At 37.0% G+C, this 22,151-nt stretch overlaps 5 protein-coding genes, 2 long non-coding RNA genes and 1 pseudogene across 9 annotated transcripts; 3 read left to right on the top strand and 5 right to left on the bottom strand.

Moving 5' to 3' along the window:
• Window positions 1–222: 222 nt before the first annotated feature.
• LOC147938816 (uncharacterized) lies at window positions 223–812 on the top strand. Its single transcript, XR_015565698.1, has 2 exons — window positions 223–388; window positions 642–812. It is a non-coding gene; the product is annotated as an uncharacterized LOC147938816 (long non-coding RNA).
• A 375-nt stretch (window positions 813–1,187) lies between these two features.
• LOC104711472 (protein RESPONSE TO LOW SULFUR 3) lies at window positions 1,188–1,680 on the top strand. The gene has a single exon (XM_010428170.3). The coding sequence runs from the start codon at window positions 1,294–1,296 to the stop codon at window positions 1,585–1,587; it is 294 nt and encodes a 97-aa protein (XP_010426472.2). The 5' UTR covers window positions 1,188–1,293; the 3' UTR covers window positions 1,588–1,680.
• Window positions 1,681–2,160: 480 nt separating this feature from the next.
• On the bottom strand, window positions 2,161–3,972 carry LOC104711470 (chloroplastic import inner membrane translocase subunit HP30-1). Its single transcript, XM_010428169.3, has 6 exons — window positions 3,453–3,972; window positions 3,238–3,353; window positions 2,968–3,091; window positions 2,717–2,865; window positions 2,570–2,632; window positions 2,161–2,469 (listed from the first exon to the last, which is right to left on the bottom strand). Exons 1-6 carry the CDS (start codon window positions 3,879–3,881, stop codon window positions 2,439–2,441), a joined length of 912 nt encoding a protein of 303 aa, XP_010426471.2. The 5' UTR covers window positions 3,882–3,972; the 3' UTR covers window positions 2,161–2,438.
• Window positions 3,973–4,297: 325 nt separating this feature from the next.
• LOC104711469 (uncharacterized) lies at window positions 4,298–5,554 on the bottom strand. Its single transcript, XM_010428168.2, has 2 exons — window positions 5,332–5,554; window positions 4,298–5,050 (listed from the first exon to the last, which is right to left on the bottom strand). The coding sequence occupies exon 2, from the start codon at window positions 5,017–5,019 to the stop codon at window positions 4,579–4,581; it is 441 nt and encodes a 146-aa protein (XP_010426470.2). The 5' UTR covers window positions 5,020–5,050; window positions 5,332–5,554; the 3' UTR covers window positions 4,298–4,578.
• Window positions 5,555–5,802: 248 nt separating this feature from the next.
• On the bottom strand, window positions 5,803–7,208 carry LOC109126583 (F-box protein At1g49990 pseudogene; annotated as a pseudogene).
• A 439-nt stretch (window positions 7,209–7,647) lies between these two features.
• On the bottom strand, window positions 7,648–8,501 carry LOC104711468 (uncharacterized). The gene is made up of 2 exons (XM_010428167.2): window positions 8,235–8,501; window positions 7,648–8,147 (listed from the first exon to the last, which is right to left on the bottom strand). Exons 1-2 carry the CDS (start codon window positions 8,328–8,330, stop codon window positions 7,803–7,805), a joined length of 441 nt encoding a protein of 146 aa, XP_010426469.1. The 5' UTR covers window positions 8,331–8,501; the 3' UTR covers window positions 7,648–7,802.
• A 1,199-nt stretch (window positions 8,502–9,700) lies between these two features.
• Window positions 9,701–12,268, top strand: LOC104711467 (NAC domain-containing protein 62). Its single transcript, XM_010428166.2, has 6 exons — window positions 9,701–10,265; window positions 10,448–10,728; window positions 10,826–11,047; window positions 11,138–11,428; window positions 11,532–11,717; window positions 11,817–12,268. The coding sequence occupies exons 1-6, from the start codon at window positions 10,088–10,090 to the stop codon at window positions 12,018–12,020; spliced, it is 1,362 nt and encodes a 453-aa protein (XP_010426468.1). The 5' UTR covers window positions 9,701–10,087; the 3' UTR covers window positions 12,021–12,268.
• A 502-nt stretch (window positions 12,269–12,770) lies between these two features.
• LOC104711466 (uncharacterized) lies at window positions 12,771–14,387 on the bottom strand. 3 transcript variants are annotated; one of them, XR_015566297.1, is made up of 5 exons: window positions 14,248–14,387; window positions 14,073–14,130; window positions 13,711–13,882; window positions 13,394–13,496; window positions 12,771–13,118 (listed from the first exon to the last, which is right to left on the bottom strand). It is a non-coding gene; the product is annotated as an uncharacterized LOC104711466 (long non-coding RNA). The 3 variants fall into 3 exon arrangements; XR_755301.3 differs by having other exon boundaries at window positions 13,711–13,770; XR_015566296.1 differs by having other exon boundaries at window positions 13,408–13,496; window positions 13,711–13,770.
• Between the last annotated feature and the right edge of the window lie 7,764 nt (window positions 14,388–22,151).

The raw sequence follows: 22,151 nt of genomic DNA, 5'->3' as shown, positions 1-22,151 counted from the left end.
ATAGGTATAAGATTATGTATTATGGATGTTGCATCTTGTATAGATAATGTAATTTAAACCCAAAAACATATTAAGCCATTTTTATAAGGTTAATACTGAATAGTATATCTAATTATCATCATTAGTCTGATATATCTATGTATATTTGATTAATTGGTTTTTATATAAAAATATTTTTCTAATTTTGTGTGTTTACACTAAGAGGCTCGCCACTAAGAGGAATCATAACCCCTCGCCGTCTTCTCTCTCTTCTCTCTTCTCTCTTCTGCAACAGACAAATCACAAATCCTTCTCTCTCTCTCTCTCAATTAGAAAAAGAAGGGTTCTTCTCTTCCGACCGGCCTCTCTGTTCATTCATTCAAGTTCTCTGAGAATCTCCGTACAACTTGTATGTTCTTGGCTTGACTCGATGATTTCTTGTCTGATTACAGTTGACAAAATTTTCAAATTGAATCATAAAAAATCGATACTTTCAGTTTTTTCTTACTACACAATTCTCAAATTTTAGTTTTTTTTTTAGGGTTTCTCTCTGATTTGTAACCTAACCCTATCAATCTCTTCTACAATACATTGCTTCTGTTCTTGATGATTCTTTCTCTCTAATCAAAATTCTGGTTCTTTTTGTGTGTGTTGCGTTTCAGGTTTCTTTGTGAATTGCAAAAACAGTCAACAATGGTGGAGCGTGGGAAGAGGAATCATAACCGTTTTAGAGACAGTAACAATGAGAACAATATTTAAATTACCTCCAGATGGTATATAACATCTAACAATCATAACCGTAATTCATATCTAAATTACGTACTTTCTGATAACGGTATCTAATTTCTATTTTAAAGTTCAAAAAGAAAAATCGAGATTCGAAAGAGAGTGGTCACAAAATATCCTGAACAAAAAAAAAAAAAAAAAAAAAATCCTAAACAGTTGCGAAAAAAAATCGAGTGATCGTAAATACATGTTCCGTGCAATTACAAATACAAGTCTTCAAAATAATACTAATAATTGTAATAGTCATTGCATGTTATGCACCACGTGTTGTTACTTTTCTAACACAGAAGAAAAGACAGACAAATGCTGTCGACAAAATAAATAATGAAGAAAAATAACAGAACAAGAGATACATTGAACCTGGACACTTTACAATTCCAAAGACCAAAACAAAAAATTGGCTATTAAAAGGATCTTCACAAGAGAGAGAGAGAGATAACAGTTTAACACAGAAACAGCAAACACCACAGAAAACACTTTTATTCTTTAAACCACAAAACAAAAAAAAACAAAAAACTATTCAATTTAATGGGGAAAGGTGGAAATTATGCGACGGTGGCGGTGGAAGAGGTTGAGGAGCTACGGAGGAGGAACGGAGAGTTAGAGAGAGAAATGGAGGAGATGAAGAAACAGATGGTTCAGCTGTGGCGGCGGACTGTGGTAGCGGAAGAGGCGGAGGAGAGACTCTGCTCGCAATTAGCGGAGCTTGAGGTCGAGTCTTTAGATCAGGCGCGTGACTATCAGTCTCGTATTCTCTTTCTCATGGACCAAATCTCTCGTCTCTCTTCTTCCTCCCTTGAAGTCGTTGTTACAAATTCATAGCTTGATGGATATCATTATGTATTTTCCATTTAGTTTAATGTTAAAAACGAAATGTAAAGAATTTTTGCATAAAATGCTTACAATTTTTGATCATATAAAGTTATAAACCTCATAAACGAAATGTAATGAACCCATAGTAACAACTTTTTTTATGGGGGAAATTGAAATTATAGATTTTTCTTGATAAAAAGACCGCATTAAAACAAGGCAATATTGTTTATTCATGTAACGTTTATGATTACAGAGATGAGAAGATATTTTGATCCACGAAATTAATATTTTCCTTCATAATAGAAACGCATTATAACAAGTCACGATTTGTATTCATGTAACTTCAGTGACGACAATGACAGAGACGTGTTACAGAGTTTCTTCTTTCTTGGTCACGCTTATTGATTGTTCTAAGCAAAGAGACTTTTTTTGATCAACGATAAAATAATTAAAAGTAAATGAGAGCTTCACAACAGCAACATAAATTAGGTAGAAAGAGCATCAAACTATATTTTTAACAAGTGTTTATCCAATGCCTTTTTTTGATGATTGGCGAGTAAACTTGTACGAAACTAAAAAATATGATATCAATCTTACAGCCCATTCAACTATATATTAATCATCTTATTCTCATACAGATCATATCTCATTTTTTCAATATTCTGAACCTACAATCCATTTCGATTTATGACGAGAGTATTTTAAAATTTAAAAGAGAATCAAACATTGCTAGTAGTAGACGAAGAATCCAACAAGAGTTCTTCTTCCTAGCATGAGCATCTAAAAAGTTAAAAGACATTACATTTGTGTTTTGATAGATTCTGGCGATGACCAACCATCTTAAACAAAAGCCTCAGTTACTACTTTCGTTTGCTCTTCAACTCCGGGTCCCTGTACTCCAGACAACAGACAATGATAGCTCGATCAAATTCAAGAAGTTTACAGATTCGTATATTTGATCGATGGAATAGGAGATAAATCGGTTTCGAACCTCTGGATATGGTCTAGAATCATAAGCCTTGGCCCTGGTGGTATGCTCACATCTCTTAGCGCGCTGGATACAAAATTCACCAACTTTAGTAGTAGTTGCTATCATAAACAAAAAGCTTGAAGGGGATATTTAAATATATATACATACCTATCAGTGAGCAATGGCAATGTGGGATCTGTTAGAAGTCCTTTCTTGAAGTTCTTCTCGTATTTTTCTAGACCAAGCTGCACAAGCATAGTTCTTCCTCGTGTGTAAAACGGGTCTTCAACGCTCGGTTTAGAGAATCTTTCTCCCAACTGAAGACAGAGAAGGTAAAAACAGGGTTAAGAGCAAAATGCTTAAAAATATATGGTTTCATGAGTAGCATTGGTGTCAAGTCTCAAAATTTGATAACTTGCCTTAAAAAAAATCCCTTGGAAAACAGCAAAACCAGCTGCGGTGGTGATTGCGTTCATAGGTTGTCCTTGCAAGCCTTGGCTCACCAAAGAGTAAGCAAATCCAGATCCTAATGCTGCCACTACGCTGCAAAATTAAAATCATTACTCTTCATTCTCAATGATAACCAAACTCTCAAGACTAATCCCAAATTACAAAACCTTATCAAGACATCTAATACAAAGAGATTACAATATTAGTGAATGAAGCAGCTCACAGGAATTGAAACTTACGCAGATTCAATATCCTCTTTGCCTCTAATCCGCTTCATGACTGAAGCAATTCCAGCATTAACACCAGTAATGGCAGCAAAATTACGAGCTTGGACCCAAGGTCCACCCACAAGTGCCTACAGATTCATTCACAGATCCCAATTCTCTCATACCTCAATTACAACATTAACTTTATTTTGAAAGATGGGGGATATAAGGGTTTATAGTATTAAAACCTGAGCTTGTTTCATGGAAGGAGCTATGGCTTGAGGGTCAACGCCGCCAGCCTGAGGCATTTCAGGAGAGAGTGTTCCCATGAGTCCACCAATGAAAGCTCCTTGGACACCGCTCATGATTGAGACGACGGCGGCTTCCACTGGTATTGATTGTTTGGATAACCAAGTCTTGAAACCGGTTTCTACTTCTTTGAATTTAACCTGGAACTGCTGAATTGGATTCTGCTGATCGTTGAACATACTCGCCATCGCCATCATTTCTCCGCCGCTTCTCCTCTGATTCTGATCTCCTCCAACTCCTCCACCGCCGCCTACCCCCATATCTATTTTCTCTCGTTTCGTTTCTGTTGTGAATTCTGGAGTGTTTTTGTTTTTTTGCTTTCGGTTCTCTGCTTCTCGTCTTATCTCCCTCCTTCTCATCTCTCCCATTGGGTTATATACAATTTTTTGGGCCTTATCAGGCCCATTTATTGTCTTTGCTACTTTTTTTTTAACTCAGTTCTGATTTCTGAAAATGCTCAATTCCTCCATTACTTTGTGAGTTGTGAAACCTGTGTCGTCTCTATATTGTTTCAGTAGATGGGGCTTAGTGATTTTACTATAACCAAAGACCACTAAGCTTCATCTATAGATAAGATTGATGATGCATGATTCGCCATAAAGATTATCAAGGTACTAGGTTTGGATCTTGATGCTGACTTTTGGGAAATAGAGTAATAGACTTTGCTATTTTGATTCTAATGATGATTGGGACTTGGAGAATCTGAGATTTGGTAGCTCGGTTCATTCTCTAACCTGCATTTGATACAGAAGAACAACACTTTATTCGGAGTGGTAAAGAATATGTCAAAGATCAATCAGAAAGTGGACAGACTTCTCAAGAGTTGAAGAAATGTACATTGTAGCAGAGTGAAAAAGCACAGAAGACTGTCCTATATTATAGATGTTGGATTTGAAAGAAAAGACAACTTCAGATTTAAAAGTACTTCTTCAGACAGAGGAGCTAAGCCTAGTCTCTCTGGAAGAGCATATGAATATCATCTCTTATTGCGTACTTGAGATCAAGAAAAAAAAAAGTAAGTGTTATTCTAGGTGAGATAAAGATAAGCAAAAGACCAACAAAGATCTAGTTCATCTCCATTCCATCTCCAGCTTGACTGCAGATTGGGCTCACAGCAGCAAAAGACCTCTCGAAAGGAGAAGAAAGAAACTGGACATCACGCCGAAGACGCTTAACGCAGCTTTCAGAGGGCTGACTCTCATCATCAAGCTTCCTCCGGACTCCTCTAACCGCCTGCTCCTCATCGGAAGAGAGCTGGAATATCCTGCCACTAGCTCGGCACAAAGAGTTATGGTTATCATACAAAATCCTTTGGTTGCAGTTCTTGTCACAGACGTGACTCAACCCAGTTAGTTTGCAACGGTACATATTCCCACAAACATTCTCATTCTCGCATTTCCAATCACACTTGTGACACGGATCGGGTCCATCGATACCAAGTATAGCAGACAAGTAAATAACATTGGCCGCTGAACCAACCACTGAAGATTTTCCAAATACCTCCATTGCACTTCACTTCTCAAACCGTCTTCACACTCTACATAACCCACAAAAAAAGAAAAAAAAAAAAAACAGAATGAAACGATTAATATCTGTAATTGATAATCAAATTCGTATTAGATAAGCTCAAAATCACATATGCTACGTAAATGTACGTGTATCCTTAATAATACGAAATCGATTAACTATTATGATAATTTTCCTAATCAGGCACAAAATTTTTAATCAAGCAGAATTAATCAACAGCACATAAATCGCATTATATGAGATCCGTAAAGAAGAAGTAATGAAATGTCCATAGAGAGACAGGAAACAGACCTGATCAGAAGCAGCAAAATCACCAACCCTAATTTTTTTGACTCAGGACTGAATAACAATAATAATATTTTTGCTTGGAGAAAAAGGTTTGTGAAGGAGGAAGACGATGAATTGGTCATACTTAAAACTATTTATAGAATCAAACAAACTCCGTTACTTCAAAAACAAACGATTCCACTTAGGACCAACCAACCTCATCTATATTAAAAACATTTACAGATTCATTTTCTTCTGTCTTTTCTGGGCGGTGAATAGATAAATTCACGTGTCGAGTAACTATTAATTATATCAACTCGTATATTTGCATAATAAATGTCCCTATTTGTTAGGCGTGGGCAGGAAATGGTATTTGATAGTAGTAATTAACTATTGGATATTTTATTTATAGAAGAAAAAGTAACGGCAAAGGTAACGGTAAGAAGGACGTGATTACGTGAATTACTGAATCCATCCATACTACTAAATTAACCTCACCCACCAAAAAATACGTAAACACGTTTTTGCATATAGCAGCAATAGAAGAAAATGAGTTAAAAGGATGGTCTTCAATTTGGAGGAATGGGTACTGAACTCATCCACCGTGGGAGGACAAACTGAGGTAACATAACGATCCAAGTTGCATTATTGCGACGATAATGGTGTTCTATATACTTCATAAAAACCTCAAAACCAGAAGTGTCTATGCGGCAACAACCTTCATCACTTGTCCAATTCTTTGAATCTTGGTGAACTATAAACTCCTGTGTACGCAAGTTACCAGATACCAAACAAGAGTGTTGTCGACTCCATAGATAGACGATATCAGAATCAAACGGATTCATTGCCATTGGGCAACATTTGAAATCTAATCCGACAAAGGCCATGTTGATTTCGGGTGTCAACAGTCCCCACCATTCATCATCCTCTAACTTGTTAAGATTCAGTCTCCAAATCTTCAGTCTTCGATGTAGTATTTCAATGCAGATAACATCTCCTCGTGAAGTAGTCAAACATCTCTTAACATCGATCCTCATCATATGGGACAGGGAGAGGTATAACCCGGCACTCATCATCATCGGTGTCAGGAGCATAGAAGTCATAAGCTACAAGGACTCTAGGTTCAGTAGGATCTACATCTTGCTTCCACATATAAAGCATCCCATCGAGATTTAATGGAGTATAATTCGTAAAGTGCGACACGGGACTAGAGGAGAGAAGTCTTTTGAAAGTCCATAGCCCTGTCTCAGAGGCATAAACACACACTCTCCATACATACATACCCCTGTCACGTTCAGTATAATTAGAGATAGCCCTAATCACTTTAAAGCTTGAAACAACGCCGTTTTCAACACGCGTTACCAAACCAATTGGCCTATATGGATAGCTTGTTAGATCTGGATACGGAGGGATTTCAACCCATTGTTGTAAAGCTGGATTACCCACGAAGCATATACAATTGCCAAGCATGTCCTCAGTGTAGCCACGGTAGAGACTAAGCCAAATCAATCCATTGGAGGAACCTGCCCAGAAGCAATCCTTTGTAGAGAGATTCGGACACGGTCGAAAAGGCACAATATAAGAAACTATGGATTTGGGAAGACCCCATGTCTCACATTTTGTAAAGCCAATAACTTCTATGATGGAATTAGAATACTCCGGATCGAGCATGAGCGACCAAGAGGACAAGGAGTACTTTCGGTGCAACGAGACAAACAGACTACGGAAATACGCCGATTCTATTACCGATTTCAATGTTTTACACACTGATTTGAATCTGGCGATGCTTTTCAATGGTAATCTAGCAATTACCTCCACCAACATCGTCTCTGGGAGTGTTTTTCTTCCCATCTCCCTTCCCTTGGGATTGTGCTAACTCTCATCATAGGGTTAGGGTTTCCCATCGCCAACTCTTTGCGTATTCTAATTTTTTTTTTTTTTTTTTAAGGAGTATTCTAACCTTTTTTTATATGGGTAGTTAGGATTTTATGGGCTGATAATTTATTGGGCTTTTTACGTTTGCATTTACATTAAATTGAAATCTTATTGATCATTTAGATTTTTTAATTCTTTTCTTTTTTTTTTTTCAAACATTTTTTAATTCTTTTCTTTGACGTCAAATTGTAAGAATTTTAGTTAGTTTTCTTTTACACTGCTGATCACGTCAACTGTACAAGGAAGGAGCAGGACTTGCACAGCTAGATTTAGTCTCCAGGGATTTTGCATCTTTCAATGTGTTGAATTATATGTTTCAGATCAGAAACATTAAGCAGAGATCTTAATTCACACACGATAGCAGATGGGCATATCGACTTAAGAAACGTTGGTTAGCAAATTTCATTTAGCAAAACTGATTTATATTTAATTGAATTAAAGAAGAATCATTGTGAAATACAAAGAACACACAAAGCCAAACCAATCTGGTAGTAACAAATCAAATCAAGGTGACATACAACAATGACATTCAAATATCTTTCACAAATTTAATCATATCATTAAGCGGTGACAACAGCTTCTTTCTCTTCTTGTTTACTCTCCTCCTTTACTGGTTCAGCCTCAACAGTTTTCACGGCTTCCGCCTCAACCTCAACCTTTTCTGGTGCAGCTACCACAACCTCATCGACCTTTTCTGTTGCGGCCGCTACGTTCTCCACTTTCTCAGGTGCTGCTGCTTCACCTGCAGAGGAAGACTCTTCCACGGCTGCAACCTCTGGTTCAGAAGCATGAGTTGTTTCCTTGGTCGGCTCGACCTCAGATGTCTCCTTAGCTTCGACGGAAGTTGTTTCGGTGGTTTCAGTCTCTGTCTGGTTCTGTTTCTCACCGCTTTCTGTGTTGTTCTCCTGTATCAACATACCAAAAGATCATAATTTGTTAAACCAGTTCTGTGACAAAAACCTAAATTTTTCATATTTAAAACCTAGATTTACCTTGGCTACTACGGTTTCAGAGACAGGCTTAGGAACAGAGCCTTCTTCGTTGTTGTTCATGTCTGATTCCTTGGGTCTACTCGCACAGCCACCCATTATTATATATTTTTTTTATTGTTTTTGTGATTTTTGGTTGGGTGTAGGCTGTGGAGTTTTATTTTTCTCTTCGGTTTATTATTGTTGACCCGAGGATTGAGAAAATGAAGTGAACATGATCAGGGTTATATAGATGTGAAGATGCATGATTCCGAATTTTATGGAGAGCCTCTGGTATAATTTTCTTGTGTATCTGTGGTGTGTTGAATAATTCAAATGGCTAAGAATAGAGTTATTTACAGATCGGGTATATACTTATATTAGAGTTGTGCGGAGAGGTAAGCGTAAATTTAGAGATTTCTGTGTTTAAAATGCTTCATTGGTATGGTCAAAAGTATGGAAGTTTCGTGGACCTCTCATCTCTTGTGCTCTATTTTTAGTCGGTCGATCGACTCGGTCCTAATAATAATAATTCGACGGAGAAATCAGAAATATATACTACTGCGCAAAATATTAATTCGGGTTTCTTTGATTCTAGTAAATCGGAAAGAAAATATTATTTTGTCATATGTCACGATGGAATATGAAAATGAGAAATGAAGCTTTTGTCATATGTCACTCTAGAGTTATTTATAATGCAGCTTTTTTTTTTTTTTTTGCTATAACATAGTTTTGCCGAATTACGTTTCATATCGACTTACATTATGGAACCCTTTTTTTTTTTGTCGAGTGAGGAACCTTTCTTTCTTTTTTCTTTATCTTGTTTGTGTTTGTAATACGTTAAGAATGGAGCTAATTAATTAAGTAAATGACAGTGAAGAATATAAAACTTAAGTAAATAACAATAATGTGACTTATAACGTTTTAACAAGAAAAAAAATGTGACTCTCAAATTAATATATACTATTCAAAAACGTGTCCAGTTTAACAATTTTGGTAAAATTCATCAACTCGTTAATAACTTTAAGATGTACATATAGAAAATAACATGTAGAAAAAATAACACATCTAAAACTGTATCTCACAGACAGTTAAATGGCAATTTTTTTCCTGTTCATGGAATGAATAAAATAGTCTGCAAATCGTACATATAACATATGCATTAGAATCTGGGACAATGCACGAAAAAAAAACTATTAACGTAGGAGACGTAGGATAGTGTGCTCCATGATCGTGTTTACGAGTTCGAGCAAACGAGAAACATTCAAAATCCAAATAAAAAAAAACCCAAAATGCTCAGAGAAATAAATATAAAAAGACATTTCCAAAAAAGGTCAAGAAAAGCGAAACTTCCCACAGAACTCACAAGTCACAACAAAGTGACATGCACCGAACGAAGCTTCCTTTCCCGCTTCATCCACATGTCATTATCTCATTTGTTCTATGACATTTTGTTTTCTTTTAAAGCATGGCATCATTTTCTCAACTTTACCCCTTCCTCTTGCTTTAATATCCCAAAGTCCTAAAAGGGCAAAATCGTACATCAACACCACTAAAACGCGTAACGTACTTGGTATAGCGCGTGTAACACACTAAACCTCTCCACGCGCTGTTATCACCATCACCTCTCTCTTTATAATTTCTTCACAAGAAAAAATCAAAGTTCACATCTTCTTCTTCTTCACTTTACCAAAATCACCGATTCGAGTTTTAGGGTTTTTGTTTTCTGATAATTTTGTATTGTTATCTTCTTCTTCTTCGTGATACCTTCGAATCGTATCTGAGATACATATATAAATAATAATTCTGATTCGTAGAATCTGAGAATCTTCAATTTTTGTGTTCGATTCGTTCAAAACAAAAAAAAAGCCGATTCAATGAATCAGAATCTTGAAGTTCTATCAATGGATTCATTACCAGTTGGATTAAGATTCCGTCCAACTGACGAGGAGCTGATCCGTTACTATCTCCGTAAAAAGATCAACGGCCACGATGGCGACGTCAAAGCTATCCGTGAGATCGATATTTGCAAATGGGAGCCTTGGGATTTACCTGGTAACCCCTTCTTCTTCTTCTTCTTCTTCTTCTTCTTCTTAGAAATGTTGTAACTTTACGAAATCTTGGATTAGTTTCGATGTTTTTTTTGATAAAGTCAGTAACTTTAGGACTTTTAATCCCATCATATGAGTTTGAGATTTGATTAAAAAGATGTGATTTTGTTGTTTGTTTGTTTTTAGATTTTTCTGTGATCAAGACAAAAGACTCAGAGTGGCTCTTCTTCTGTCCATTGGACCGGAAGTATCCTAACGGAAGTAGACAGAACAGGGCAACTGTGGCAGGTTACTGGAAGGCGACAGGGAAAGACCGGAAGATAAAAAACGGTAAGACTAAGATTATCGGTGTGAAGAGAACTCTTGTTTTCCACGCTGGTCGTGCTCCTAAAGGAACAAGAACCAATTGGGTTATTCATGAGTATCGTGCCACGGAGAATGATCTTAGCGGTACTAATCCTGGCCAGGTAAATTAATAATGCACTCTTTGTAGATGTGTAACCATTTAGAAAACTGATTTAGCTATGGAATCTTGATCATTGTGATTTGTGTTGATATATGCAGAGTCCGTTTGTGGTATGCAAGTTGTTCAAGAAACAAGAACTGAATTTAGCAGAAGAAGATTCCAAGTCGGATGAAGCTGAACCTGCTGTCTCGTCTCCAACTGTTGAAGTATCTGAGGTCACTAAAACCGAAGACGTGAAGCCTTATGACATTGCAGAGTCTTCTCTTGTAATCTCTGGCGATTCTCATAGTGACGCTTGTGATGAGGCTACAACTGCCGAGGTGAAGACATTTTCTTAGTTGTTTTTTTTCTTAGATGTTTGTCTTTGTGTCGGTTTGAAAACTAAATACTTTTTTTGTTTTGACATGCAGCTTGTAGATTTTGATTGGTATCCGGAATTGGAGTCCCTGGATTGCAAGCTCTTCTCCCCATTACACTCTCAATTCCAATGCGAGCTTGGTGGATCCACATTTCAGCCTGGCTCAAGTAATTTTTCAGGGAATGAGACCAACAACTTCCAAGTTCAGACTCAGTATGGTACAAATGAAGTAGATACATATATATCCGATTTTCTTGATTCGATTCTTCAGAGCCCAGACGAGGATCCAGAGAAGCACAATTATGTTTTGCAGAGTGGCTTTGATGCCGCAACACCAGATCAGGTACATGAAGTTTCCTCAAACTCATAATATTGTATCATTTTCTTAGAATTCATTAAGAAAACTGATACCATAATTAGCTCTTATTTAATGTACTTGATTGCAGATTGCGCCAGCTTATCAGCATGGCTCAGCAGTTGGCATGAGCAATGATGTTTCAGTAACGGGGATCCAGATTAGGAGTCGGCAGGCACAGCTCTCAGGTTGCACCAATGAGTATATAGCGCAGGGAAATGGCCCAAGAAGGCTGCGTCTGCAAACTAACCTTAATGGGATTGACTCGAAGAGAGAGGTGAGAATAACATCCACCTTCTCATGAATTACTCTATTTCTTGGTTTCACGTAGCAAATTGGAATCGAACTGTGACATTAATATCTTAATGGTACGCAGGCTGAGGACACAGTTGGAGAAACTGTGAAGAAAGGCTGCGGAAAGCTAATGAGAACAAAGAACAAAACCGGTTTTGTGTTTAAAAGGATTATGCCCCTGAAATGTTCTTACGCTGGGCTTCTTAGGGCGGCGGTAGTTGCAGTTGTGTTCTTGATGTCAGTCTGCAGTCTAACCGTTGACTTCAAAGCATCCGCAATGCCATGAGAACTGGAACTTGCATCTGCATACCCTGAGAACTGTAACTTTCTTCTGTATATATAGTGCTCAAACCTGGATTTTTGCTTTTGTTGTTGGTTTCAGGCTTTCGCTTTAACCGGTGCTAGTTTGTAGTTTTACATGTAGTTTAGGCTTGTAACGTCATGAACTTATGATATGAAGAGACCAAGAACCTTTAGTTGTACTTGTTTGACTTATTAGAGTTGTTACATAATTAAAGGTTATGGTTAATCCTATTTTCCTTTCGACTCTTTGACAATGAAATAGCAATGATGATATATTACATATTAGTGGCAGGCCAATAAAAAACTTACTCTGGAAGGCAAACAAGGATGATGATACCTTCAATATAAAAAGATCTTCAAACTGAACCAAGATTTCAAAATGGAACTTTAAAGTTCAAAACATTACACTTGAGAAAAAGCAAGTGAAAATGAAAAGGACTAAACTTGCAGTTGCACCAAACTTGGAACATAAGAAGAGTACACAAGTCTGCATGGATTCCCCTGGTAATTTGAAATCCATCATCTCGAACAATGTAAGAGCAACAATATCGGTGGGTTTATAGGAAGGGGTTGTTAAACACTGTTTAAATTTTTTTATGAATTAATTGTGTATGTAAGAACCCATAATCTTTTAGATAACATTTTCTCTTCCATTGGTAGGTTCTTATTTTGGGTCTCTAAAATATTGTTTTCTTAAATTTAAAAATTTTAAATAGAATAGAAGTGGTATAAATGTGTAAACATTTAAGATTTTATAAAATTAAAAAATATTACATTTTAATTAATTTTCAAACATACAAAACATAATAAAAGCATTAATACATATTACAACAGAAGTGCAATTTATAAATGGAGAGAATGATTAATTTTAATACTGATTTGCTCCAAACATGACATGCTTAACTAAAATAAAGATATAGAACTAAAAACCTTGATGTATTGTCCTCACCAGCAACCTGATGTATTGTACTTGTTCTTGTCTTTGTTGGTAAACCGGACAACAAAACGGTACTCGCTTTATTGTACTTGTTCATGTCTTGGTTGATAATACGGATCCTTCTCCTGTAATCAGTCTTTCCATCTACATAATCATGAAAACAGAACAAAAAACGCATCAGTGATCTCTATAACAGAACAAAATACTAAAGTCTCAATCATTAATACTTAACCCAAGGTTATCAAAGCTATGACAGAACAAAAAACATAAAGTTATCAAAGCTAACATGCCACATACAAGATCAATAACCTCTACTAGATTCCAAATTAAACAGTCATGCATTCAAATATTGAGAAGGATATAGCCAGATGATATGAGCCAATCACGACCAAGAAAAGTTCAAACAAAAAGGCATTTACCAGATGGTGCATACCACGAGAGATCCGGTGCTACCAATATACATTCCAGGCCAAGATGCTTGTCAAACTCCAAAGACCTGACTGCTTGAGAATATCTCTCTTCCTGACAACATAGGGAGAGGAACGAAAATAAATAACCCAGCACTCATTATCAACCTTACTACTACTAGTGCTACTACAACATGATTTGTTTCTGTTCAAGTTTCGCAGAACAGATTTGAATATATTTCTTGATACTACAAAATTTCACACAATGATGCAGATCGCTGACCAACGTATAAACAACATTATTGCACTATGTTATGAAAATGACATACCTCTTCTTTAGATACTTTGGCTAACCACTCGTCTTGCTAATTCCATTGGCGCACAATAACCTTGTATAATCAACAACAAATGGTGAACCGCATCAATGATCCGTTTATACAGTTCCATGGTGCTGCTAGTTAGAGAATATCAAATACAGACAAGAACATGACTAAATCATTTCTGCAAAAAAAAGGATCTCAATGTAAATAACAATCCCTAGAGATAACTACAAACACAAGCGAAAACCTCTTAACCCCACCATAGAGAACATGAATGCTTTACAAGTCCGAGTAAGTAGGCAATCTCCATTTCAGGTAAACATGAATTTGAGACCAAAAGATAAACAAATGAGGCTAGACAGATTCCAAACCTGAGAAGGAGCAACATCAACAAAGAAGCCAATGGTGGGTGAAAACTCTTTACCATCCCTGAAAAAAAAAACAAAAAAAGTTTGATTTTATGGCCAAATCAAACTCATCATCCGCGTAACTCGCCAATAATTTCGAAAAGTACAATGATTCAATCTCTTTATTAATCAAACTTACCCTCTGATTCTAATTGATTCAACAGAGATGCTTCTGTTCCGATTGAATCGACTCCAAATTCATCTCCAGATCGACCTCCGCCGAGTCAATCGCCTCCGCTACACATCTCCAGATCCTTCGATTCCAAATTTTCTTTCTTGATCGTTTCTGGGACTTCGATCGCAAGAGAGAGAGAGAAAGAAACAAAAATCGAGCGTCCCAATTTTTTTTTTCTTTTCTAATATTTGATAAGATTAAGTTTGTTAGCAGTTTAAGTTTATGTCCGAATGTTCAGGGCACTTAGTTATTTGGTGTTATTTGTTTCAGTCAAATGCGGTCACGATAGACCACGTTTGCCACTTTGCTTTTCCGTTTCCTCTAAGGCTATATAAGCCATTGCTATTTGTTCAATGAAGTTAGTTTTTCCAGAATTCGTTCTTTGAATTTAACATCTGGTATCAGAGTGAATAATTCAAGAAACGAGAGAAGTGAGTTCTAGAAAACAGAGAGAGAAAGTGAGTTCTAGAAAACAGAGAGAGAGAGAGAGAATGGGATCAGAGGGAAACGGTGGTGGTTTTTCTCAACCTGCAATTCCAAAATTCGATGGCGATTATGATCACTGGAGTATGGTCATGGAGAATCTGCTGCGATCCAAGGAATACTGGACGGTTGTGGAATCTGGTTTTTCACAACCTGGTCCTGACGAGGTGTTGACTGCAACACAGGAGAAAACATTGGAAGATATGAAGCTGAAGGATTTAAAGGCCAAGAATTATCTGTTTCAATCATTGGACAGAACAATTCTGAAGACAATCACTCAAAAGGCGACATCCAAGCAGCTTTGGGATTCCATGAAGATGAAGTGTCAAGGGAATGTTCGAGTTCAGAGAGCCCAACTCAACCGTCTGCGCAGAGACTTCGAGATCTTGGCGATGAAGCAAGGTGAATCCATTGATGATTACTTTGGTCGAGTAATGGTGGTTGCAAACGATATGAGGAATTTTGGAGAAGAGATGGCGGATGTCAAGATTGTTGAGAAAATCTTGAGGACTCTTACTGACAAATGGAACTACATTGTTTGTTCCATTGAAGAGGCTAAGGACATTGATGCTCTATCTGTTGATGCTCTGCAAAGTTCACTTCTTGTACATGAACAAAAATTCAAGAAGGAAGGAGATGAAGAGCATGCACTTGCAGTATCAACAGATGAAGGCTATGGAGGAAGAGGAAGAGGAAGAGGAAGAAATGATGCTTTCAGAGGAGGAAGAGGTAGAGGAAGAGGACGCCAGTCCTACAACAAAGCAACTGTTGAGTGTTACAACTGCCATCAACTGGGACATTATCAGTATGAGTGTCCAAAATCAGCGAGGCAAGTGAATTATGCAGAAGTAGAAGAAACCGAAGAGATGCTGCTTATGGCTTATATCGAGTCAACTGAGCAAAGCGAAAACCATGTATGGTTTCTTGACTCCGGATGTAGCAATCACATGTGTGGTGATTCATCTTTGTTCAGCGAGCTAGAAGGGGGAGTCATGAGAACAGTCAGGTTGGGCAATCATATGCAGATGAATGTGGTGGGAAAAGGAAGTGTTAGATTGTCCTATCAAGGAGTTAGTCATTTGATCCACGATGTCTTCTACGTACCAGATCTGAAGAACAATCTTCTCAGCATTGGACAACTCCAAGAGAAAGGGCTGGCTGTGTTATTGCAGTCTAATCAATGCAAGATTTATCATCCAACGAAGGGTCTTATCATTCAGTGCCAAATGACATCCAACAGAATGTTTACTTTGCTCTCAAACAAGCAGCCAAGCAAGCAGGAGATGTGCCTCAAAACATACACTCATGACCTACCTCAGCTCTGGCATCGAAGATATGGACATCTCAGCTACACAGGACTGAAGACTCTGAAAAACAAAGAGATGGTGAGAGGGCTGCCAAGCTTCGTTGAGACAGATATTGTGTGCACAGATTGCTTGAAAGGAAAACAACATAGAGAGGTTATTCCAAAGAAAGCCATGTGGAGAGCTTCTGAAAGATTGGAGCTAATTCATGCTGATATTTGTGGTCCAATCTCACCAACATCTAACGGAGGAAAAAGGTACCTCATCTGCTTCATTGATGATTTTAGTAGGAAGGCTTGGGTACACTTTCTGGTTTATAAAGCTGATGCATTTGCCCTCTTCAAGCAATTTAAAAGTAGTGTGGAGAAAGAAACTAGTCTGTCTATTAAATGCTTGAGAACTGATCGTGGTGGAGAATTTACATCTAGTGAATTCAATGATTATTGTAGAGATAATGGAATCAAGAGACAGTTGACGACAGCTTATACGCCACAGCAAAATGGCGTTGCGGAGAGGAAAAACAGAACCGTGATGAATATGGTGAGAAGTCTGCTGGTGGAGAAAAATGTTCCAAAGAATTTCTGGCCTGAAGCAGTGAATTGGGCATTCTACATTCTCAATCGATCTCCAACAAATTCAGTGAAAGACATGACACCAGAGGAGGCTTGGAGTGGAGTAAAGCCTTCAGTGGAACACTTGAGAGTGTTTGGATGTGTAACACATGCTCATGTACCTGATGCTCGACGAACAAAACTTGAAGATAAGAGTCGCAGTTGTGTTTTATTTGGAATTAGTGCAGAATCAAAAGGATATAGGCTCTATGATCCTGTATCTAAGAAGATTGTTGTTAGTAGAGATGTTGTTTTTGAGGAAGACAAACAATGGAATTGGGATGCAAGTTATGAGCAACAAATCAAGCTTGATTTGGAATGGGGAGACAAGAAAGAATCTGAAGAAGAGTTGGGTGAAGAGCTTACTGATGTAGATGTTGATACAGACGCTGATGCAGATGCCAACGCAGATGGTCCCTCTAATGTGTCTCCTATTGTTCACCATCAACCTGCTATAAGCTCAGATAATCCTGAAAGTTCCACTGCAACAGTTCGAGTAAGAAAAGCACCAGCATGGATGAGTGATTATGTGATGAGAAGTGAAGAAGAAGATGAAGAGGAACAAGATCAATCAGCTCTGTTTGCACTCTTTGCTGGCTCGGATCTGCTGGCTCTATTTTCTGGTTTGGATCCCGTCAGTTTTGAAGATGCTGTAAGAAGTGAAAACTGGAGACAAGCGATGGATTCTGAGATAAGTTCAATTGAGAAGAATGGGACGTGGGTGCTAACTGATTTACCGAGAGGAGCTAAGAGCATAGGAGTCAAATGGGTCTACAAAACTAAGCTGAATCAATATGGAGAGGTTGAGAAGTATAAAGCTCGCCTGGTTGCTAAGGGGTATACTCAGGAACATGGAATTGATTACGAAGAAGTGTATGCTCCTGTAGCTCGCATGGATACTGTAAGAATGATACTCGCTCTTGCAGCTCAGAGAGGTTGGATTGTCTATCAGTTAGACGTGAAATCAGCTTTTCTCCAAGGAGAGTTGCTAGAAGAAGTTTACGTTGAGCAGCCGCGAGGATATGAAGTAGAGAATGCAGAAAGGAAAGTTTACAAACTTCACAAAGCTTTGTATGGTCTTAAGCAGGCACCAAGAGCATGGTTTAGCAGGATAGATTCCTACTTCAAGAAGATGGGCTTTGAAAAGGATGCAAGCGAGCAGACTTTGTTTACCAAAGTCAACAAAGAAGGTAAATATTTGATCATTAGTTTGTACGTTGATGATTTGATCTACACTGGAAATGATGAGGCAATGATGAAGGAGTTTAAGGAGTCTATGATGAAAGAATTTGATATGTCTGATCTGGGAAAGATGAACTATTTTCTTGGCTTAGAAGTGATACAGTTTGATGGAGGAATCTTTATTAGCCAGAAGAAGTATGTGAAAGAAGTGCTGAAGAAATTTGGAATGGACGAATGTAATTCTGTTTTGAATGTAATTCTATTTCTCTACAAGAAAGAAGGAAACAAGGAGCTTGTAGGCTTCACTGATAGTGATTATGCAGGGTGTGTGGAGGACAGAAAGAGTACATCTGGGTATGCATTCATTCTTAGCGATGCAGCAGTAGCTTGGTCGTCTAGAAAGCAACCCATTGTTACCCTGAGTACAACAGAAGCTGAATTTGTCGCTGCTGCAGCCTGCAATTGTCAGATGGTTTGGATGAAAAGGATATTGAAGAGGATCGGTTATGAAGGAAGCACAAGTCCAGTCATTTTCTGCGATAACAGCTCAACTATCAAACTTTCCAAGAACCCAATAATGCATGGTAAGAGCAAGCACATTGATGTTCGTTTTCACTTCATGAGAGATCTGGTGAATGAAGGTGTTGTGCAGCTTAAGTTCTGTGGCACTCAACAACAAATTGCTGACATCTTTACCAAGCCACTGAAGTTAGAGATGTTTCAAGAGTTCAGAAAGAAGTTGGGGGTCTGTGATGAAGTGAAGTTAAACTAGCTCTGTCTAGTTTAGGAGAGGGAATGATAAGATTAAGTTTGTTAGCAGTTTAAGTTTATGTCCGAATGTTCAGGGCACTTAGTTATTTGGTGTTATTTGTTTCAGTCAAATGCGGTCACGATAGACCATGTTTGCCACTTTGCTTTTCCGTTTCCTCTAAGGCTATATAAGCCATTGCTATTTGTTCAATGAAGTTAGTTTTTCCAGAATTCGTTCTTTGAATTTAACAATATTCTGTTTGACCAACAGAGCGCTGACACTTATGGTCTCTTAGATCAGATTTGGGTATACTATATAGGAGGCTCCCTTAGATTTTTTCTTTTCTTCTGAATTATTTTTTTCCTTCAAAACACTAACAACCCTTCTATGAACCCCTCTATGAACCCCCGATAAAGAAGGTCTAAACCATTTGGTAGCGACAGGTCTTGAGTGGGTCCTACTCCCACTCCCTCCCACTGTTATTAAAAAGCACTGCTACTTTCTTCTCCTTGTCAATGAAGAAGCTCATAGGGGGATAGTAAGTCCAAAAACCATTGACTAGTGACACATCAAGTGTCAAAAAAGTCCTCCAAGATACCGCATTGGGCTCAATCTTAGTGGAAATTCAAACCATTTGGTTGTATAACAGAGCGAGCTTCTCATCTCTAACCCAAGATAGAGTCATAAATTCAAAACTAGGAGAGGGAGGGCCAAACGGCGTAGGCAGACACAGTCCAAATCGCTCTATAGTGAAATCAAAACAGAGTAAATAATCTTTAATGCTGTTATTTCTGTTACCTCTTCACCGAAAAGTACGTGTTTCCCTTCAAAGACACGCCAGTGCGATAAAACGGCGCGTCCCCATCGGGATTGACTTCAAGAACCCTCCATGAATCAGAAATAAAATCGTAGACATTAATGTCCCTTCGTCTTTGACCATATCTGCTTCTCTCGTCATCATAGAGAAACCTCAAAATATTCAAATTCTTCTGACGGTTTATCCTAATAACAATAAAGATTCTCCACATGTTAATAAAACATGTACTGTTTATAATTATCCCAAACAAACACACATGTATATATGCAAGAAGAACCTATGTATATATTTCAACTCGAGTAGATCCGCATCACCAAATACGGATTTGCGGAATAGCCTATCACCAAAAAAAAAAAATCATTTTACATATTTCCCAGAAAAGACAAGACACAAGAGCATTGTATATAACTCAAATTACTTTTTAGCTAGGCCAGCTAGGGAATAAGTAAACCAAAAAAAGTGTTCACACCTATAATATAATCCCATCGAATGAGAGAGCAAGCAAAATGTGCTATGACTTCCTGTGGAACAACACAACCTTCTTCTCTTAACAGCAGCTGAAAGTTAATAAGTCAGATTCCAAAAAATGCAAATGTGTACGCCACGATGTTGATATGATTGATCTCTCTTTTGAAACACCACCACCACTTAATGATCTAGTAGTTGATATATAATGTATTTCTTATGATAAATCATAAAGAAGAATATTATGAGAACAAATGAACCTTAACTAATTCATTGATTGCAAATACTTTGGTCCTGGGATTTGAGTGCACCATAGAAACAAAGCAGTTTCTCTGATGCCAAAAGCGAAAAACTACGGCTGTACAATCGTCTGGATGACCAAAACCTAACAGCTCGAAAAGCAATCCGTTATACGCCCTCAGAGGAAGCTAAGAAGAAAATCAAAAGAAAGTTAAGACAACAACAACATAGAGAAAAATAAAAAGTAAAAACATGTCATCCCACCTCGTACAAAACTCGTACAAAAGGTGTTAAGATTTATCATTTATGACTTTTATCACAGTCATCAAAGCGTAAGAGATGGAGGAAGACATTGTGGATTCTAGCCAAGATTGAACATTATGGTTCAGCGCATTCATATGGCACCACCATATATGGTTTCCACGCACTCAAGCAAGTTCGTCAACGCGACCCCAACCAATAGATTCCCATTTTCCTTGAGAAAATCCACTTGTCGTTGGCATTTGAGTATACTCAACCGCACAAAGAAGACCATCCGTCCAAGGATGAGTGGGAGGAGGTGAAGTCTCCAGACCACTAGTCATAAAACAACCATAACATTTCACTGAAACTCACTTAAAAATTCATCAAGGATGATCAAATATATCCTCAAACTTGCTAGTCTCTTACAATTAAACTCACTGAATACTAGGCAAGCTAATTAAATCATAATCTTCAATTTTCCCCAAAAAATTTCGATTTCCCAAAAATCTCAAGAACCCTAACTTTGGAAAATTCAAATTTATCACTTTGACGACCAATGCAATCGATTTCCCAAAAAACTCAAGAACCCAAAAAATTCGTTAACAACCAATGCAATCGATTATAAAGCAACCTAAAAATATCTATATAAACATTTTCACAGCAATGTTAGTAAACTAGGTTTGAAGTTGAAAACTATTTACATTTCATGCCATTGTAATTAATATATTTTTAAAAAATTAAAGCACAAAATCGAAAAAGTAATTACAAAATCAATATTAACATTTCCATATATTGTAACCCAACAAAACAAATTAAGATTCTTCAATAATTAATTCCCATAATTTTAGCATATTAACATTAGTCTATCATTAATCAACCAAAATCTCCTCCAAATAATTTTCTCAAACCTATCAACATATTCTAGACCTCTCCTCCCATATATATACAGATCAAGTCTGAACAAACTCTAACCTTCATCATCATAAACCAATCTATTGATTTTTCTTTCATTCCATAACAAAATAAAAATGATTATGCAAAAACATAATTGTTTTGGCAGTGTGGAGTATTTCAGTGTTCATCTTTTTCTTGCCTCTTAAACTCATTGCGAATACATGTTCTTTTACATATCTTGGACGTTTGTTAACTTTTCTTATTCTGTTTGATTATTTTTTTTTGTTTAAATGATACAGAGATGATACATCGGTTTCATTAAGTTTTATATTCTATGGAAATATTCAGGCTCATTAGGCTGATATAGATTTAACGTTGTGATCAAAACTATTTTGAGAGGTCGTGTTCTCATTAGGTTTTGTTTCTTTTGGTTTAGTTTATTCTATACATTTTAAATTTGTGTTATGATTTTGTGGAAATCATAATAATTTCTTTTATTATAATTTTTTATTTTTGATTGCCTAAAATTCTAAATAACCAAAATTCCAAAAACAAATTTTAATTCAGTTAATCCTATGATATTGAATGAAATAAATGGAAGTCAAAAGATGAGAAGATTATTCTTTTGTGTATATTAATCAAAAAATAAAAAATAAAATAAAAAATTAGGTTATCAAATTGTTGTAGCCATTTTTTATTTAGTTTATTTGATTTTTCTATGTTATCTTTAATTTAATATTTTTGATGAAACTAATATAGTTAGTAGCTACGAAAATGACTATTTTTAATAATCTTTTTTTATTCAAAGAGCGTAGGTTCAACAAAATCGTTTTAACATTTCTAATCAAATATGGAAAATTATCTAATTTTATTTTAAC

The sequence above is a fragment of the Camelina sativa genome, chromosome 9 (assembly GCF_030686135.1).
Source record: "Camelina sativa cultivar CO46 ecotype springtype chromosome 9, ASM3068613v1".
In the NCBI taxonomy this organism is placed as follows: domain Eukaryota; kingdom Viridiplantae; phylum Streptophyta; class Magnoliopsida; order Brassicales; family Brassicaceae; genus Camelina; species Camelina sativa.
This window is presented reverse-complemented; position numbering and strand designations above follow the sequence as displayed.

Bases quoted from the DNA above. Each gene is read 5' to 3' on its own strand.
- LOC104711470 (XM_010428169.3), bottom strand. From the start codon at position 3,881: ATGGGAGAGATGAGAAGGAGGGAGATAAGACGAGAAGCAGAGAACCGA. The intron at 3,354-3,452 runs GTTTTAATACTA...ATGAATCTGTAG, and splicing joins CTTCCATGAAACAAGCTCAG to GCACTTGTGGGTGGACCTTG. The intron at 3,092-3,237 runs GTAAGTTTCAAT...TTAATTTTGCAG, and splicing joins AAAGAGGATATTGAATCTGC to CGTAGTGGCAGCATTAGGAT.
- LOC104711472 (XM_010428170.3), top strand. From the start codon at position 1,294: ATGGGGAAAGGTGGAAATTATGCGACGGTGGCGGTGGAAGAGGTTGAG.
- LOC104711469 (XM_010428168.2), bottom strand. From the start codon at position 5,019: ATGGAGGTATTTGGAAAATCTTCAGTGGTTGGTTCAGCGGCCAATGTT.
- LOC104711468 (XM_010428167.2), bottom strand. From the start codon at position 8,330: ATGGGTGGCTGTGCGAGTAGACCCAAGGAATCAGACATGAACAACAAC. The intron at 8,148-8,234 runs GTAAATCTAGGT...ATGTTGATACAG, and splicing joins CTGAAACCGTAGTAGCCAAG to GAGAACAACACAGAAAGCGG.
- LOC104711467 (XM_010428166.2), top strand. From the start codon at position 10,088: ATGAATCAGAATCTTGAAGTTCTATCAATGGATTCATTACCAGTTGGA. The intron at 10,729-10,825 runs GTAAATTAATAA...TGATATATGCAG, and splicing joins GCGGTACTAATCCTGGCCAG to AGTCCGTTTGTGGTATGCAA. The intron at 11,429-11,531 runs GTACATGAAGTT...ACTTGATTGCAG, and splicing joins ATGCCGCAACACCAGATCAG to ATTGCGCCAGCTTATCAGCA.